The following is a 20227-nucleotide window of genomic DNA, read 5'->3' as shown; positions in this document are numbered from 1 at the left end:
ATGCTGAATTTATTAATTGTACATTTATGTGATTGGAATCATGTTTTGCATGAATGACTTAGGCGGCAACAGTTGCGGCATTTGCGAGAATTACAGTTGATGATACAAGAAAGCTTCTGCCAGCTGACTATTATCCTTCTTGGGTTGTGTTTTCGAAGCGCCAGAAGGTGATCTATACTATACATTTTTGTGTTTTTATTTTTTAGGATTCGGGGATAATCTAGTGCAAAGGCGCTTATTCTGTTTCCTTAGGTCATGAATTTGAATCATCACTTCTGTTTACTAGTACTTTGAAAAGTTCATATACGTAAAAAAAATTGATTGTTAACATGGATAACTTAGTATCCAAATTGTTAGTTGTTTTCATTTAAAGGGTGGTTTTGGAATGATATCGGGTGATGATGAGCTAGGGGCCTGCCTAGTGGCAAAGACTTATCCTCGATATTCAAGTTAAGTCGTTTCCAATCCTCAAATGTGCTTCCCTAAGTAAAAATAGTAATAAGATAAGTGATAAATGACACAGAATATTTCAATTATTTGTTCACGCCAATGCCACGATGCAAACTTGATCTTGCTATATCTGATCTGTTTTCTTGATTGTAAATTCATGAATATACTTAGTTGCATCACTCGTGTTGTCGTGAAGGTATTAATCATCTGAAGGACTTTTTCCCTTTTTTCCAGTTAAATTGGCTTAATCAGCATCTTGACAAGATCTGGCCCTATGTTGATCAGGCAAGTTACAACCTTTAAGTTTTTTTTTTTTTTAAGCCTACAACCTTTAAAGATGTGAATTATATGATTTATCATCGTAGTGTGTGTATCACTAATTATTATTGATTATTCTTTGCTTGATTGTCACATGGTGGCTTAGGCAGCATCTGAGCTAATAAGGAGCTCAGTTGAACCAATGCTTGAGCAATACAGGCCTGCCGTATTAGCTGCACTTAAATTCTCAAAGTTGACACTTGGTACTGTCGCTCCACAATTTACAGGTTAGTTCAGGTCCTAATATTTCACAGATGTGGCGGATGGTACCTGCTCTGTTGTTGGTAAATTGTTACCATTAGTTATATTGAACATTATATGGTAAGTATTTCTCCATCAGTTATACAGATAAAAACACAAGGACTTAAATGACTGAAGACAAACAATTTTAGTAAGAGGGCTGGATTTTTATTCCTGACAAGCAACGCTGTTCTGATTTAATCATCTAAATGCACATAATTAGAAGCCTTTATATTAATTAAAATGAAGTAAAAAAAAGTAATAGAATTGATTGAGGACTCTGAAATAAATTTTATATTTGAAATTCTTGCGAAAAAATACATGTTAAAGACCTTTGTATCATGTAAAACAGGGTGAAAATGAGTGAGATATATTCAGATTTCATCACCAAACTTTGACCATTAACATCTCATTCATTTTTACTCGGTTTTACATGAGTTAAGGGTCTATTACATGTATCTTTTCACAAAAATTTCAAATATACAATATGTTTTACAGTCTGCGAGTAATTTTATGAGGTAATTATACGTAGAAAACCAAGTGTACAGGGTTACCGCAGATAGAAGGAAAAATGTGATGGTACCATTGAAAAAAACCAATTGTACAGTGATACCATAGAGAATATCCCATCATTATTTATTTGCGGTAACAGAATATTTTGATCTTTTTCCAGAATCTGGTTGATCCTTGTGCACTTTGTCTTGTTTTTCAGGGGTAAGCATCATTGATGGTGATGCTAAATCAATTACTATGGAATTGGACATGCAGTGGGATGGGAACCCCAATATTATACTTGATATTAGAACCCATCTTGGTGTTGGGCTACCAATACAGGTTATTTGACTAATTTTTATGCTCCCGTGAGTCTTGCTTATGATCTGTGATTTTGATACGAGTCTTCTCTCACATTCTACTTTGGTACAATGTACAGATGACTATTCACTTACATTATTATCTTTTCAGTATCATGTTTAATACCGTATATATATAAGGAAAGCAAAACGGCACATATCAATTCATATTGCATTTTATGTGCTCTTAAACCATTTATTATCTTTGTTTAGTTCTGTCTAAGATAGATTTATGTTCCAGTGCTATATGGAAGAGAAGATAATGTAAACAATTATTTGAGTACATCGATGTTGATGTATTTTTGTAATTCAGGTGGAGTTGGAAGATGTTTAAAGACCGGAATATTTCTTTTTCTTCTTCATGCCATCATAAATCCAGTTGTTTTCCTCTGAGCATTTTATGTTCTGGAACTTAGCTTTTGGTTGTTCTGTTGTGGACCTTAATCTTGGTTCTTCTATCCCTTTCTTGTAGTTGACAACCTAAGAGATTAATTTTTTGGCATCACATCATCTTTGGCGTACATTGACTATAGATGAGATTCTATATTGATTATATGATAGTACTCGGTAAATTCCTATTTTATCATGTAGGGAAACTGATAAGTAGTTAATTTTTGCCTAAATGACGCATAGATGTATACATTTTTATTTTTTTCTCACTTGAATTATAACTAAGGTTGTGTGACCATGTACAGTGCCTGATTTTATGCTTTGCACTTATTTCATTATTAAGTCTAAATATATCTACCTTACAAAAAAAAGGCTAAATATATCTACATTATGTATCATATACTCATTATAATCTTACTTGACTAAACTTTTATATTAAGTCATGAAAGCTGAGCCATTCATTTAGATTTTGTTATTCGCAGGTTAAAAACATAGGATTCACAGGAGTTTTTAGATTTGTGTTCAGACCACTGGTCGATGAGATTCCCTGTTTTGGAGCAATTTCTTTTTCTTTAAGAGAAAATGTAAGTTTTTATTCTCTTGTTATTATATATGTCATCTGCATGATTATATTTTATTAATTGATAACTGAGATATAAGTGAATCTTTGTTGATCCGATTTTATCCAAGCATAACTGTTTCTAATTGTAAGTCCAAAACACATAGAACAACCTTTTTATGTGGATCATATAGATATAGTGGTGGCATGTCTTTCTAATCAGAAGTAGTCTGGCTCTTTTGAATCATATAGTCTATAACTTTCTTGTTTATGGTCCGTAAGAAAATTATATATTTCTGTTGCTCCCTAATCATGCTAGTTTTAGATTTGATAAGATCAGACTTGTGGTAACATAATTTGATTTAAAAAATCAAAGATATAGTTAAAATGCGCCGGAACCTACAGCATGGGAGAGGATGTAAAATTTCACATTAGTAAGTGTACATCAGAGACGTCTAAAGAGGTTATCATATACATATTAGTAAGAGCACTTTTCCATAACTGGGAACCAAACAGAGATTGTCAATTAACAAACTTATTTATAATATCAGGTTTTGAGAAAACTAATATGCAACAAATTATACTGTTCTTGCAGAAGAATCTCGATTTCAAGCTTAAAGTCATTGGCGGGGATATTTCATCAATTCCAGGAATTTCTGATGCTATTGAGGTCTTAAAATTTCTTGTTTTGCTCCTTAACATATTCAAAAAAGTAGCAACTTCCGTATAATAATGATGCATTGACAAAAATAATCATACCATATCACAGAGATGACAAAATGCAGATGGTAAAATGAGATGACAAAAATATTTGTTATTTCAATTCAGGAAACAATACGAGATGCTATCGCAGATTCAATTACATGGCCAGTTCGCCAAGTTATACCCATTATACCAGGGGATTATAGGTATGGTACTCCATGAATAGCTACCTTCCTAGCAAACCCCACATTTGAATTTTTTCAACATTATGCTTTTGTCTCAATCTACCACTTAATGCAACACTTTCTGCTAATATCACACATTTCTAACTTTCTCATCTTCCAAGATAACCTTGCCATCCTTCTATCTTGAAGTATATTTTAAATATTACGAAAGAAGAGAGGAAACTGCTTATGGTTAAGCAGATCCGTATCCGTTTGACACCCTTATTTTGAACATGAACATTATGATAAATTTTCATTCTACCATGCCATTAACAGGCATCTACTCAGTTTGATGCTTATATAGTTCAAGCGATTGACCTAGACCTTAGTCTTAATTTATGTTTCTGTTTTGTTTCAGTTACCTAGAGTTGAAACCTGTTGGAACACTAGAGGTGAAGCTCGTACAAGCAAAGGAGCTGACGAATAAAGATATCATTGGCAAGTCCGATCCTTATGCAGTCTTATTCATACGTCCAGTGCGTAGTAGAATGAAGACTAGCAAAGTAATTGTAAGTTAATTCACACCTTCCTTGAAAACATTTGATCCTTCGCAGTTCTTGCTAATCATTATTATCTCTTGGCTGAAGCAATTATAAAAACTCATGATCTCGGTTTAAGTTTTTTAATAACTAAAATTTTTATTATTTTCTCTATTTAGAACAACCAGTTGAATCCTATTTGGAATGAAAACTTTGATTTTATTGTCGAAGATGAGACTACACAACACTTGACTGTAAGAGTTTTTGATGATGAGGGGGTGCAAGCTTCTGAGCTCATTGGTTGCGCTCAATTTTCTCTTAAAGAACTTGAGCCCGGCAAAGTCAAGGATGTGTGGCTGAAACTGGTCAAGGATTTGCAAATCCAAAGGGACAATAAAAACAGAGGCCAGGTAATGACTTCGCCTATGATTTTGACAATTTGTGAATATTATGTTAGTCCTGTTATTACTGCAAATATTATCTAATCAACTTGAACTATCATGAAAATGAACTAGTATGTGCATCCTTTATTTGAGACTGTTGCAATATTTTTAACTGTACATATTATTATTATTAGACATTCTTTGCTTGTAGGTGCAGTTGGAGCTACTATATTGTCCTCAGGGTACTGAAAACGCAGTTATGAATCCTTTTACACGAGACTTTAGATTAACTAAATTGGAGAAGGCTCTTAAAAGTGAACCTGATGAGAAAGAAGATACAGATCCCACGTCAGGAAAGAGAAAGGATGTGATTCTGAGAGGAGTTCTTTCAGTGACTGTAATATCGGCAGAAGATTTGCCAGCTGTAGATCTGATGGGGAAGTCTGATCCCTTTGTCGTTCTTATAATGAGAAAAACTGAGCAAAAACAAAAGACCAGGGTAAATTTTATATATGCTACTCTTTCTTGAATTCAATACTAATCCAATCAGTTAGTCTCAGATAGCGACAGATTTTTGATAAAACCCTCAATAACTGTTCATCTACTCTAGGATAGTTTAATCTTTTACTAAATAAATACATTATCTCGGTTGATAAGGATATATTCTTGGTAATTTCTCGTAATTGTTTGTTAATAGAAGCGGATGCAAAATATTCTCAAAAACAACAAAAACAAAGAAACGGCCTATTGGGCCAATGACATCTTTGTCACTCCATATACCGGATGTCAAGGGTTCAATCATTGTCGCAGAGGGTGCGTGACTGATGTAGAATAATTATTATTGTTCTTCATATATAACAGGTCGTACATAATTCATTGGATCCGGTGTGGAATCAAACCTTTGACTTTGTGGTGGAGGATGCTTTGCATGATCTACTACTGGTGGAAGTCTATGATCATGACACCTTCGGAAAGGTAAACTTGCATTGCATGCTTTCTTATCTCATAGTTTCCTCATCTCCTAATTCACCGAAATTGCAGTAGGTTTACTTATGGCTATATATCTTACACAATATGGTCACCATGAACAATATCATTTTAAAATAAACTGTAGTACTAGATTTTGGGCATAATTTTAATAAATAGTTAGAGATGGACGGTAATCCTTCAGGTTCGGTTGCTCTGTATGCCAATCAGATCACTGAGAAATATCCCAGCTTGATATAAATTTACAATATCGGAGTTTCTAGAAATGTCCCAACTTAATGTAAATTTATAAAATCGGAATGTATTTCATATTTTGAGTCAGTGGTACTAACATAAGCTATGATTAACAGGATAAGATGGGCAGAGTTGTAATGACACTCACTAGGGTGACATTAGAAGGGGAACTCACAGAGGCTTTTCCAATAGATGGAACCAAATCAGGGAAAATAAGTTTGCATCTCAAGTGGACTTCACAGCCAATATTTCGTGATTAATGAAAGATTGCAGATTTTTTTGGTAGAATTTACTCATTTTTACACATATTTGTATGTTTTAAGCAGACTATACTGGATATATACATGGATGCAAGATGTTTACGGAAAGAAAACTTCTATCAGAATGCATTCTTCTTAGTTTTTTCTTTTTTGGCTTGTTTCCAATAACAATGCTAAGTGCTAACAAGTGATGATGTGAGCATGCTCGCAGTTTCATGCATACGCGTTTCCCCTTTTTTTTTTTTTTAGCAACAGCCAACAAGTACTTTTGTTTTATTCTTTTAGAAATAAATATTTTTTGTGTTTTCTGTCAAAAAAAAAAATTGTGGGGCCGTTTGGGTGAGCTTAAAATAAGTGCTTATTGATTAAAATAAATAAGTGGAGTAGAAGTTAGAAGCAAGATAAGACTTATAAGTGATTAAAGTGTTTGGGAAATAAGCAGAAACCCTGAGACAAAAGCTAGCATTCCTAACTTTTTATAAGTGCTTCTTGACTTATTACACAAACAGTACGAATAAGTGCTCATAATTTATAATCCCGGAAGCTGGACTTATAAGGGTTCACCAAACACCCACTGTGTCTTTTGATATCTTATTTTTAAGAAGTGTTTGATTAAATAAATATTTATTTTTTTTCAAAAAAAGTATTACTAATTTTTTAAAATATGCACTAATTTTAAAATTGGAAAAATTAAATTATGGGTTCTTGAATTATTCGCATTTTATTATCTAGATCCCTGAGTTGTAGATTCTGTATTTCGAGTCACTTAATTTTTCCGTTATTTGATCTAAGTTCTTCCTAAAAAAATTCTAATGGTCTTATAATCTAATTATCTAAGAAACTATGGTTTTTGGTGTTGATATGGATCAAAACAATTTCAAAAGTGTTAATGATATCCAAAATATAAATAATCAACTTAAAACTCCAATCACTAACGACACTTATATGACACCAATTCACAGACTTATACATTATAACTTCAATAATTTACTCTTAACCCACTTGTTTATTTTAGTCAATATATCACTTCTTCTAAGCACAGTCAAACGATTCTAATTTCTTTCGACGACTTATTTATATTTTTAAAATTTGAATTTATAAAATATAGTTATGACTAGAGCTTGAGGGTGTTGGATCCGACTATCACTGTATCCATCATTAATATCCTAAATATCAAGATCCGGAAAAATGGCGCCCAAATATCATTTAATAACATTATATCGTGTAACGTTTTGATCATTTACCAAAACACTATATCATCTGGCGTTTTGTTAGGTTATCCTATCAAGACGATACATCATATAGCGTCTAATAAGGTTAAGAACACTACATGGTGTAGCCGTGTAGCATCTAATTAAGTTAACTCTAATACAACGTTATAAGATGTAACGTTTTGCTTGGATTAAAACAGCAAAACACTATACGATCTAGTATTTTCATCCTAAATTGAAAACACGAGATTATCAGGTTTCATTCACTGGTATTTGAGATATTTTTTAAAATTTTGTTATTCAAAACATTACTTGAAAAATATTGGAGATCGGAGCCATTTTTCCTTATATATGGTCCTTACCGCCGCCCACTAAAAGATAGGCGTAACCCAGCCCACTAAGAAAACGGTCCCAATTCCCAACCCACTCTGCTTTATTACACCCAACATTTGAACAAGTCAGCAGCAGCAATCAAAAACAAAAACAAAAACAAAAACATCCTTCGACTCTGTTTATCATAGTTGTTGCTTATGATGTCGTAACCTCGACTCGTACTCAATCAAACAACTAAATTGAACTAGCAAGAAATGGCGGCTGCTGCTCTCAACTCATCGGAGAGAGCCCCGATATTACCGGTGTCCGATCCCTCAACTCCTTCCAGAAGCAATGAGAGACGATCCGCCATGACGAGGCGTGGTGTTTATGCTGCTCTCTCTTACATGACTTGCGCTGGTAATACTCTCTGTCAATTCTGCCTTTTTTCTCGATAAGTTCATAGATTCGATGCTTAAATTAATAAATTGTAATAGTCTTTATATTTTATAATTTAGGAAGAGGAGAAATTGTGTTATCGTATTCAATTTATATATGTTGGAATTTGTTTAGTGCTGAATGATTATTCATTCGCTATATGTTCTATACACTTGAAAATAATACGAGTGAATGAACGGAAGTTTGTTTATTTTTTGTGAAGTTTGAATTGGGTTCATGTGTAGGAAAACGTAATGTTATAGAAGATTATTATTCTTATACAGGGAAGTATTTTGTTGGTTCACGAATTGATTAGTACTCCGTTGTAGTTTATAGAAGATATGCATAGTGTTTCCGTTTAATTCATTACCTTCTGACCTCATTTAGCTGTTCAACTTGTTTTACTTCTCTAATATTGGAGGATGCTAAGTGGAGGCTACAGGCAGTTAGTGATGGAATAGACACCTGAAAAAGCTTATTAGCTTTATTATGTATATAGGATTGTTCTTGATTTAAACCTCTAATAATGGGGTGGCTCTTCCATTTTACCTGGATATGGACTTTGTGTATTCTTTTCTTATTTATTTTTTTACATGCTTTTGTTCACAGTGCTGCTGGTATTATTCAACAAAGCAGCTCTTTCTTCTTATAACTTCCCATGTGCAAATGTCATCACGTTGTTTCAGGTATAAAGTTGATCACTCTACTTTGTCTGCTGTTGCTCTATGTTAGATTTCAGTTTAAATTCCTGTATACAGACTTCTTTGAGCTTCTTCTGCACATGCTAAGCAAACTATTTCCTCATTGCTAAAAGTTTGTGCCTAGCCCTTCACATCACAAGATGACTTAACCGAATTTTGTCAAAAGTGAATGAAAATGATGGTAGTCACCAACCATATGTTCCGAAAACTTATCTTTTTCTTTCTCACAATCCTGGCAAGTCATATTCCATTTGACGTAGGATCAATCTATCACAACTTGGCATTTTGGTATATTCGGTGCATTTTTGAATTGCTCAACGTCACAAAGGAAAGAGATATGATTTTTTTCATCATAATTTTTGGAAATGTTGTCTTGTGAGAGCATGTTCAATGGTTGTGCTAAAATAGATGGAGCCATTCCTATAATTTAGCACCAAAACGTCATTTTTGGTGCTAAAATAGAATCATGTCTCCAATGGTTGGTTCTATATCTTATTTCGAATTTCACCAACTCTCCAAGTACCCCACCATTTTGAATTCAAAAGTATTTGCCTACCTAACTTTTTCACTTTTGATGAGGTGGGACCATGGGTCAATTATAGCTCTGTCTATCTTTTGTTCTATATTTAGAACAAAGTATAGCATTGTGCTATTTTTGCACAAGACATAGAACATCATCGGAGTGGTAAATTTCGATTTTTGTTGTATAATATTGACATAGAACAAGATATAGCCACCATTGGACTCGCCCTGTCTTCACTATATAAGTATACTTTACTTTAGGATGTTTTTGTGCTATTATAAACTTCTACTGTTTGTTGATGATATACACAAGTTATAATGCAACACAATATTATATTTGGATGCTTGGAGGTTGGAGCTATAATTTATGCTTGAGAGTACTACCATTGTGATAGAATTATAAGCCTTCTTTGGCAATTAGTGGTTAGCGGTTAGTTGTTAGCAGATTGAATTAGCTGTTTTGACTAACTGATTGAAGTAACTGTTTTGACTAGTGGGTTGAATGTTTTGGATGAAACTGTTTGGTAAATAGATGTTTGATAAACTTTTTGTACTTTAACTAGACATATGTCAATCCTCTTATTGAAAAAGCTCCTCCAAGTAGATTTTTCAAAATTAGCTTTGTGAGTCCAAACCATTATTTCAGTCTGCTAACTACCAAAGACAAGTATTAGATGATTCACATGGTCAAACCTCTAATTTTTCCCAAACCTTTAACTTCCAAACAGGATGTTTCTAGTTGAGACTACTACTGTTGCATCGGTATTGTATCTTGTTTTAAGATTCTTTTGGTTGAGAACACTAACAATATGCAAGACTTATATATCAATATTAAGCTGATGATTCTTCTGAAAAGTTGCTTGAACTTAATTTTTTATATTTTATAGCTTCCTTTATATAATAGTACCAGAATTTTTAACGATAGCAAGCAAGTTGTAAATAAATACTGAAAATTTGTCACATAAAATATTGATATAAATCTAGGTGCTGAATTCAACTTCCCAAAGAGACACTATCGCCACCATTGTAGTTATTTATATTTTTTCTAGAACTTTTTTGAGTATCAAGATTTATGTGGTGGTTGAAGAAACTACATATTTTAATTGCATAGGTTCTCTATATGATTCCAAATTCAGTAGGAGAAAAGATTTTAGGAAGCAATATAGATGAAATTTTTTGTCACTGCGAATATAAATAACTCTGTGCCAGAATCGTCGTCAGTAGTGCATATCATACAAGCTAATAGTATTGCAGTAGCTGCGACTGCGGAAAGGTGAGCCAAGAGATTGTACAATTCTTCGACTCCCATTTGGCTCTTAAGGTGGAAAGAGAACATCGTTCAGAAGTAGTGAACCATGTTTGTGCAAAAAAGTGTTTCGTTGTTTTTGGCCAATTCATTCTTTTCCCAGTTTCGTTACACACAAGGCTTAAGGGACCTGATGGAGTTTCATAAGGCTGTTAAGATTTAAGAGATCCAATCTAAAACCAAGTAATATAATATAGAATGGTGTAGAGACTCTATGAGTCCAATCAGTCGCGATGCCAGTTCAAGACCCTGGTCCGTATCACATAAATATCCCCTGTAATCGCCCGCGTCAGAGCTACTTATTAAAATTTTGAGCTTTCCTTAGTTAATGGTTATTATCAAGGCAAGTTTTGTATTTAGGATAATAGTACTAGATACTAAGAGCAAGACCAATGGTGATGTAAAATAAGTGGAGCTATTGCTATAATTTAGCACCAAAAAGTGGTTTTTGGTGCTAAAATAGCACGCCATCTCCGATGGTTCGTTCTATGTGTGTTGTAAAGTTATTGATCTCTCTCAATCTATTTTCCTTTCCTTTCCACATATTTTTCACATATACATCACCATTGGCCATGTTCTAAGTAATCAAACTTCAGTATTCTTTCGTATCCAAGTCTCCTTTAAATATAAATTACTTTTTTTAATTTCATAGATGATCCACATTATATATATATATATGGATGTATGTGTATGTATTCTAGGATGATCTGACCTTGCACAATATACTGCAGATGATAAGTTCATCTTCTTTCCTTTATGCATTACGGCGCCGAAAACTTATTTCTTTTAGTGCGGGAGAATCATTGACCGGTACTGATGCTTCAACTAAATTGGTACCTGTAAAGACGTTGATTCACACCCTACCTCTTGCTCTTTCCTATTTACTTTACATGGTAGGTAGAAATTATTTTGATCCGTTACTGTTCCATTACTTTTACTTGTAATTGTAGCTGTGTATAATTCATTTCATGTTTTAAAGTTAGTATCCATGGAGTCTATACGAGGGGTAAATGTACCAATGTATACAACTTTAAGGAGGACAACAGTGGTATTCACTATGTTGGTGGAGTATTTTCTTGCAGGACAAAAGTACACGTCATCTATCCTTGTAAGGTAAATTAAAGTTTCTCGCATTTCTCAGTTACTACATACTTGACTTTGGTAATGAAAATGTTTGTTTTCTACATTTTCGGTTCTATGTTGCATATCAGTCAAGTGATGCTCTGTTTAGTTATGCATATTTTGGTCTTTATCATGCTTTGTCTGGTCTACACCAAGCAAAAAAAAATTTAGGTTTATTAGTTTAAACTTATTATTATGTTATAATCATGAAATATTATGAAATTATTTGGAGGGAACATAATTTGCCAAAATATTGACAAAGGTTAAATTATATTTAAAGTTCACAATTGTGTATTTGTGTTACTTTTCCTTAATGTAGCTGATGGTGAATCAGGAAAAAAAATAATTTCCAATACTTATTTATACTGCAAATCCAAAGAAAAAGATAATTATCAGTTTATCACCTTAATGTCTAAAGGTAATGATAACCAAAAGGATAAGACAATAATGGTAAGCTATAATTGTAATATTATCTCTAGGCTCCGGAATCCAAGTTTCTTTGGGCCTTTCCAATGCTTTGTTCATTACCAGCTGATTTATATTCTTAAGTCTCATTATATTTACCCTATTCTTTTAAGAGAAAAGGGGTCCATTTTAGCGTATGAGTTTTTTTGTGGAGGTGCATTGCAGGTTTAAGGCATTATAAAGATTTAAACTTAACCTAATCTTTCCTGACACTCTATTGAAGTTGGGAGTATTAATTTATATTAATATGATATACAGATAATGTTTTGGCAAGTGCCTTAATAGAGTATCACTTTACCTTTAGTTTGTTTGTTATTTGGAATGTTGGATCTATGTTGCACGGGTCAGTATATATTTTCACGTCCTTGATCTATATGTTTGGATTTGGATGTGAAATCTAAGTAGATGAGGTAGTTTATTAGAGACGGTGGTCTCGCTTGTCAGCATGTGTCCTCATTCCTTTAAGTACTTTCTCATGACTATTGTATTTCTCTACTCTCGTGGATTGATGATTAAACTTCCTAGTTGATTTTGTATTATAACTGAACATCTCTATTCATCTCAAATGGTAAACTATGTAGATGTAGCAGTCAAAATATAACCAGTTGTATGTGGAGAAGCCAAATTCTATTGCTGTCCATCTCTTTTGATTTCATATGATGTTTCTGGTTGATCCGTCTAACTGAAAAAGTATTAAGGTCTTATCAGTGTATCAATGATCGTACTTGGTGCATTTATTGCTGGAGCTCGTGACTTGTCATTTGACTCCTATGGCTATGGCGTCGTTTTCCTGTCCAATATCAGTACAGCAATATATCTTGCCACCATATCCCGTCTTGGTAATACTTTCTTAAAATTAGTCTCTCTTCAGCAGATTGAATTCTTTGTCATTCTTCTTCTAATATCTTGAATATCTCAGGGAAGTCAAGTGGTCTGAATAGCTTTGGTCTTATGTGGTGCAATGGTAAGCCTATATGTTTAAATCAGATAATTTTCTTAGAGCTTATAGCTTTTGTTGCAGGACTAACAGCTGTGAATTACTATTTTTCGAGAAGTAATAGGTGACATGATTTCACTCTGTGCAGGAATTATGTGTGCACCACTCTTGTTCTTTTGGACACTTATTCGGGGTGACTTGGAGAAGACAATGAATTTTCAGTATCTTCTGTCTCCTGGATTTTTGGTAATTTGGTCCAGAATCAGAATTTAGATGTTTCTTATACTTTAAATATAATTACATAGTTCTATTAATTATGTTTAGATCCTGTAAAGTCTTAGATTTTGGTAAAGAGGGTGTGCTTTTCGACCTTTCGCTGCTATTAAGAGCTTATGCATTTCTAGATTTTACTCTAAACTATAGATTGATTACTGTGGTTATATTCAGGTCTTGTTTTTCGTTTGGTATCTTACGGTTCATATACATGTCAATTTCATGCCTCTTATAGATATGTTTAAACTATGTCAGATGCTCCTTGCTCAGAGTCAGATTATTAAGTATTATCCATTTTTTTGCAGTAATTTTTACTTCCATTTTATATCTTATTCGGTATTTTAGGTACTTTTACTATATAAGTTTTTTACATCTTCCTGTGTCTTTTCCTTTGTTTCAAATTGGCATATATTTTCCTGAGAATGTCATGATAGTTCCAACTTCCTAGTGTTTTTACAGCCTGATGTAACTTTATCTAATGCGTAAATGTTATGTGATGTGGAACTGAGACTGATGTACTTATTATTTAGGTGATTGATTATAAGTCGGCAGGACTACATTTCATCATCTACTTTATAGGCTGAAAAAATAAACGAAACTCGAGTGATTCATCGCTTTAGTTGGCTAAATTTTTTATCAATGTGTGCAAGTCTATATGGTTTGGTTACTAGGCTCCTTCAGCTGCTAGATGCATCATTGTTTGTAGTGTTTTCTTGGTAAGATTGGTTAAATTCCGGTGATTACTGTTTATATCTTCGGGTGCGTCTATCTAAAGTTCATAGATTTGCATGTTGTCTTGAGTACAATAGTCATGGCCATGCCAACACACATACATGTGAAGTATTTAGATTATTTCTCCTTACATTTCCCAGTTCCTTAGCATGTGTAATATTTTATCAGCAATGGCGGATATTAAAATGATCTACGCAAAGTCACGACATAAATATTCTACACCTGAGACCTTTTCAACATACAGAAGTTATATTATCTTAATCGCAAACCAGTATACGATAAGAATCTCCATTCCAATAATATGTAATAACTAAGCATATTGAATGTGTTAGATTACATTGTTTGTTAAAGGAATAAAACCCCAGAATATTGCTACCTAAACCAAGTCTAAGATCCCAATATGATAATCCTGTATTACTACTGCTAATATATAAGAGTAGATAGCATCTTTTCTTTGTAGAAAAATTCTTAAATTATGTTTTGTAGCTTCCTTATAACCTGTTCTGGCTGAACTTGATTTCATTATCTTTTGTAACCTGTTCAACCATCTTTCTTGCAACTTGTAATTTTTTTTTATTGACATCTACTTTATGAGAAGTGCATATGAAGCACCATTTCAACTCTTCGTATTTTGGAGTTCTGTTGCAGCACACTATTTAAATATATGAATTAAATATTAAATATATTTTTATTGTTAAAATGATCAAATATAAATTAAGAATGTGCATTGATTGAAGACACATATATTTAAATATGTACCATATTAAAACACATTCATATATTTAATTTCACACATTCAAATTACTTTCATTTAATGCCTATTAATATGGTTCTAAGGTTCTAAGTTTAAGCGGTTCTATCTGGAACCTGACCCTAGATATGTATATGTAATGTAACAGTTATAGTTACATAATTTACCTATTAAAAAGTATATACTTCATATTGTAAGATGTTTCAAAATTCAACTCTTTAGTGTACCCTTGTATGTGCGAAATAATATTTAATGACAATCAAGCTATAAAACTTTCTGCAATATTTTTATATAATTGAACTGAAAAGATGAATATATATGCATACATTTGTGTTTTGGAAATATATATGGTGAAAACAGTAGGGATGCCTTATCGCCGTGGCATCGTGGAGTCCTGAACCCCTTACCAACACCATAGTGCCATCACTCCGTTACAACAATGATAAAGAATAGATTATGCTGAACTAATGTAGAATATCTTTGATAGTTTATTTCAACATAAAGTGAAATATTTTGTTCCCAATCCATTGGAAAAGTACACATTATAATAATGTGTGATATAATCTAGTCTATTGAATTGGTGGGTTTTACAAGGTTAAACCTGAAAGGAAATACCATAGTTTTTATTTTCTACAATATTCTTTCCCAAGTATCAAATTCTGTATACGAATATCTTAACAAAAACACTACTTTTCACATTCATTTGTTTCTCTTTCACATTTCATCTTATGAAATCATAAATTAGGTTTATGTGCTGCGACTTGTGTACATATTTGATGCCAGTACACAATGTTGTAGGTTGGGTAAATAAGAATCTGATATGTAGACTATTATAGAGCGCAATATTGGTGTCTTTATATGTTTTAATTACAATGAAAAGTCTGCTTGAAAGCCATGCATATGAATCTGTTGATGATGCATATTAAAGTTATATAGTTATTCTCTTTATTTTGGTAAATAAATTGCATTCAAGTGATTAAATAAATATATTGGCGATGCAAATATGAGAAGAGGACTATATTATCTATTAATTGATCTGTTTGAGGTTACCACTTCGTTTATATACTCAATAACTTGGTGTCATGATGCTTTTGTTCGAAATTTAGTTCTCCTTCATTTTTTGCCAAATGTTTTCATTGATCTTGTAGCTTCTGATAATGGTATTTCTGCATCTTTAAACTGGGCAGCTTGTGATGCTTCTCTCATGCGTACTGGCATTCTTCTTGAATTACAGCATCTTTCTGAATACAACCCTCAATTCAGCAGTCACACAAACAATCTGTGGCAATTTGAAGGTTTGCATTTCCATTGGTGTTTGTTCTCTTTCCTTCTTGTTCTCTTTCCTTCTTTTAAATAAATATGTTTCTTTTCTGTAAATCTAGTGGAACCTCATTTACAAATTGGTAACCTCCGTAATATAAGCTTTAATTGTGGTACTGCACTAACAGAAATATATCAGGACAACATAAAGGGAACAAATGAATATGGCAAAAGAACATTAAAAAGAAAAGTGCTGCTAAATTAGGCTATAACAGTTCTAAGAGGAAGAAATCCTCTTTTGTACATATAGTAGTGGTTTATTATGTAGATTAGAACTGAATAAGTGTCTTTAATTGAATATGCTATACAGATTTGTTCTTGCTGAGTAAAAGTTACATCACTAAATAAGGTTATATAATTATCCATTAATTCTTAAAGGTAAATTATCAAGGACTGATGTGCAAGTGAACTAAACAAAAGATTGTTTGAGTGTCATGTGTTCTCTGTGGAGATTGGTTATAATTTCTTTCACTCCATCTTAACCATGTCCTGCGCTAGTTAATCTATTCTACAAATGCTGCTGTATAAATTGTAACTTAAATGAGAACGAATCTGACTATTTAGAATAGATTTAATTGTATGAGCATATACAAATGTACTGAGATGTACTGTGGATTTTAATATATGAATTTCTCTAGTTTCTACCGGCCTCTGCAGCTCTGCCAAATTAGTCTTTTGTTTCCTTGTGCAGTGTGTTGCAATTTGTAGTATTCTCTGTACACACACACAAACAGACACACATTACTCTTTCCTTTCTTTAAAAATTGACGGTCTGTGACATTTTCACAAAAGTAAGAATTCTTTTTACTCCCAATTTATTGACCATGTCAACATATAAAATGTTTAACAACTAAACAAGCGCCAACTTTAATTTTTTATCTTTGTTTATATAGACAGATTTATTTTAAATCTAAAAAATCCATGAACACACAAGTCATGCTAACCTTCTACCTCCATTATAACTCTCCGTGTTTATAAAGTGTTTTAAACTTTCACCATTTATAACTTTTACTTTTATTTGTACTTTGAATATTTAAAAGATAAAATTGGTCAAAATTTTCTGCAAAGGTATTTGCTTTTGCTTTCTTCGTTTTCTATTTAGGGTGCTGTTACCAGACACTATATTAATTTGTGTGATTCTTTATGTATTAATACATAATTCGGTGCATAGAATTTACTGGTATAATCAGATTAATGGGTAACCTTGATGTTTTTGAAGCAGTCATTACTGAACAAGAATATGATAAAGAAAATCTCAGGTTGGAAATCTTACGGTGACTAGTACAGGAGAAGTACCAAGGCAGAGTAATAAACTGGGTTTTTACATTTTTGTAGTTTGTGAGATAGTGTGTCTTTGTATATATTATAACATCTTGATGGCATATATTGATTCGAATCAAGTTAGGAGACATAATCGCCTTGATTGTAAACATTTTCTGCTAGGAAACTATTGACTTGTACTTGTGGTCTGTTAGTCACTGATTTTGGTTTCACTCCTTGATAGTAACCCTGTTATCCTTTTAAACTAACTCTCTAGTTACTTGTATATTAAAGTTTATTCTCCCTCGCCATCTTCCTGTCTAAATTCATTCAAGTTTGGAAGACAAGTGGTTGAGCTATTTTAGTATCATCACAGAAATGATTTGGTTGAGTTTAGGAGGGATAACAAATGTATGTGATGCAATACATTTGGCACCTGTTTTATCATTGGTTATTCATCTTATCAGCCATGTACAGGTGGCAAGAATCTCGGATCTGTGATTACAACAAGCTAAAAGTTATATTACCATTCATATAATTTTCATTCTTCTGCAGGACTTTTTCACTATAGCACTCGGATGGATATTTTTTGGCGGACTCCCGTTTGATTTTGTGAGTGATTATCTGATCTTTATTTTTCATGTTATATCTGATATTTGTTATTCATTTCAGCATCTCAATGTCATTTTACACCAAATCTAAATCGCTTCTGAGGTCTCTTTTTTCCTTCACAGTTGAATGTTGTTGGACAAGTTCTTGGTTTTCTTGGATCTGGTTTGTATGCCTACTTTAAACTCGTAGGCAGGTGACAAATAAAGGATTCTTCAAGTTTACTGTTGTTCCCGTTGAAGGGGAATCAGCTGCTGCCATTAAGGTATTCCCATGTTATCATATGTGATATATGGGGAGTTTGATAGATGTGGCAATCTTTAGTAGTGGCATTATGAGGGTGAGAAGTACTTCATCTGTCTTATTTTTTGACGAATGATACAAGTTGAGCAGACTGCTTGAAGAGTAAATTAGTTTAACACCAGCATAGATGGCATATGAAATCACCATCTGTGGAAACACTTATCCCCACAATTTTATGTGGTGACGGCATCATCATGCGCTGATCCTAACATCTTCAGCTGAGAAAGAAGGATATTCCTGATACAAAATTGATTGCAACAATGCAGAACAATCTAATTATATTTACATTTGGTTCCTAGCTATAATTGTGATTTGTTTTTATCTTTTATTGGGAGTAATCTGCCGTTGATACTGTTCTTCCTTCGTGTATAGATATGTTAGCACATACTCCCACAGAGATTTGTAAAAATTGTCTGTTTCCCGTTCATTTGTCATTTCTCGAAAGTCTGTGTTCAGTTGAGTTCCGTGAATCGTGGTATCTGATTCTTACCTGCCATTGTAAGACTCGCAACAAAGTAGGTCTAGCTGGAGAAAGCCACTTCCCTTGTTTTTGCTTGCAGACATCTCTTGGTAGCATCAGCATTTGTTAGAAGTTGATCGTATTCGAATCTTACACTTCCTAAAGTCAGTTGAATATTTTGGTTTAGTTCCATTTTTCTCTGACTCCTGCTCCAGAGATGTGAGAACTTGACAGAAATGTCAATAAGAGTGAAACTCTAACATCGATTTAGGATATTGTTTTATATTATTATGATTGTTAGTGGAAAAACTGAAGGGATGGATACATAATAAATGAAGAAATAAGTCTTAAACACAGACTTGGAAGTTGAGTAAAAGAATCAGAAAACAAAGACAAAATAAAGAATCCCTGTTGGGTCGTGTTCATCGATTAAAAAAAAAGTTGCGCATGTAACAGATAAAGACAAAATAGAAGTGAGTTGGCTTATTTCAAAGGGGTATTCAATTTTAATGGATTTGTATTTGATTTTGATTTTGTGTCATTTTGATAGATTTGGTATAGATAATTTGGGTTTAAGCACAGCGTTTCAAAATCTAATGAATTTTGAATTGTGAAGAGATTTCAAAAAATTTAAAATATATTATATAATCGACAAAATCCATCAATATTTACCATCGAATTTTAATAGATCTTAAACAATTCCAATGGAATATCATCAGATTTTAAAACATTATCCTAGTTGAATATCAACGGATTTTATAACATAATTTAAAATATAAACTGAATATCCCAAAATTCTATTATATTTTTTAAAATCTGAGTCGAATATTATCTGGATTTCGTGAACGAAAAAAATCATTTAAAATTCTAATTGAATAATATACCCTTTTAAGCAGGGTTAATTATCAAATTGGTCACTGAAGTGGGCGTAATGTATCAAGTTGGTCACTGAACTCAAAATGGTATCAACATGGTCACTAAAGTCACCATAAATATCAAACAAGTACCTTGTAATATGAGTTCGATCATTAAAAATATTATTTATAAAGTTTTAGACATTATTTTTAAATGTTACCACAACCAACTATAAGGTTATGACTTCTAATATTTAAAATAATATATTTATATTTTATCAAGTTTATTTATTATTTATATTTTATTATATAGTTATTTTTTTTGTTTTAATTAAAAATAAATAATAAATAAACTTGATAAAATCTAAATATATTATCATAAATATTAGAAGTGATAACCTTTTACTTGGTTCTGGTAACATTCAAAAATAATGTGTAAAACTTTATAAATAATATTTTTACTACTTGAATTTATATTTCAAGGTACTTGTTTGATATTTATGGCCACTTCAATGGCCATCTTGATACCGTTTTGAGTTCAGTGACCAACTTGATACATTAAGCCCACTTCAGT

General features: G+C 32.6%; 2 protein-coding genes across 2 annotated transcripts; both read left to right on the top strand.

Annotated features, from left to right (window-relative positions):
- Positions 1 to 865: 865 nt before the first annotated feature.
- Positions 866 to 6225, top strand: LOC108192411 (synaptotagmin-5). The gene is made up of 10 exons (XM_064088501.1): positions 866 to 995; positions 1721 to 1842; positions 2732 to 2833; positions 3404 to 3478; positions 3637 to 3716; positions 4093 to 4243; positions 4393 to 4623; positions 4808 to 5095; positions 5458 to 5571; positions 5934 to 6225. Exons 1-10 carry the CDS (start codon positions 911 to 913, stop codon positions 6075 to 6077), a joined length of 1392 nt encoding a protein of 463 aa, XP_063944571.1. The 5' UTR covers positions 866 to 910; the 3' UTR covers positions 6078 to 6225.
- Positions 6226 to 7752: 1527 nt separating this feature from the next.
- On the top strand, positions 7753 to 18809 carry LOC108205167 (UDP-N-acetylglucosamine transporter UGNT1). The gene is made up of 10 exons (XM_017374986.2): positions 7753 to 8020; positions 8648 to 8724; positions 11299 to 11460; positions 11547 to 11680; positions 12863 to 12993; positions 13074 to 13118; positions 13240 to 13337; positions 16035 to 16142; positions 17983 to 18039; positions 18162 to 18809. Exons 1-10 carry the CDS (start codon positions 7876 to 7878, stop codon positions 18234 to 18236), a joined length of 1032 nt encoding a protein of 343 aa, XP_017230475.1. The 5' UTR covers positions 7753 to 7875; the 3' UTR covers positions 18237 to 18809.
- Positions 18810 to 20227: the final 1418 nt, after the last annotated feature.

Source organism: Daucus carota, chromosome 1 (assembly GCF_001625215.2).
Source record: "Daucus carota subsp. sativus chromosome 1, DH1 v3.0, whole genome shotgun sequence".
Lineage (NCBI taxonomy): Eukaryota > Viridiplantae > Streptophyta > Magnoliopsida > Apiales > Apiaceae > Daucus > Daucus carota.
The sequence above is the reverse complement of the archived record's forward strand: the minus strand, read 5'-3'. Positions and strand labels throughout refer to the sequence as shown.

Bases quoted from the DNA above. Each gene is read 5' to 3' on its own strand.
- LOC108192411 (XM_064088501.1), top strand. From the start codon at position 911: ATGCTTGAGCAATACAGGCCTGCCGTATTAGCTGCACTTAAATTCTCA. The intron at 2,834-3,403 runs GTAAGTTTTTAT...CTGTTCTTGCAG, and splicing joins CTTTTTCTTTAAGAGAAAAT to AAGAATCTCGATTTCAAGCT. The intron at 4,244-4,392 runs GTAAGTTAATTC...TTCTCTATTTAG, and splicing joins TGAAGACTAGCAAAGTAATT to AACAACCAGTTGAATCCTAT.
- LOC108205167 (XM_017374986.2), top strand. From the start codon at position 7,876: ATGGCGGCTGCTGCTCTCAACTCATCGGAGAGAGCCCCGATATTACCG. The intron at 8,021-8,647 runs GTAATACTCTCT...TTTTGTTCACAG, and splicing joins CTCTTACATGACTTGCGCTG to TGCTGCTGGTATTATTCAAC. The intron at 8,725-11,298 runs GTATAAAGTTGA...AATATACTGCAG, and splicing joins ATGTCATCACGTTGTTTCAG to ATGATAAGTTCATCTTCTTT.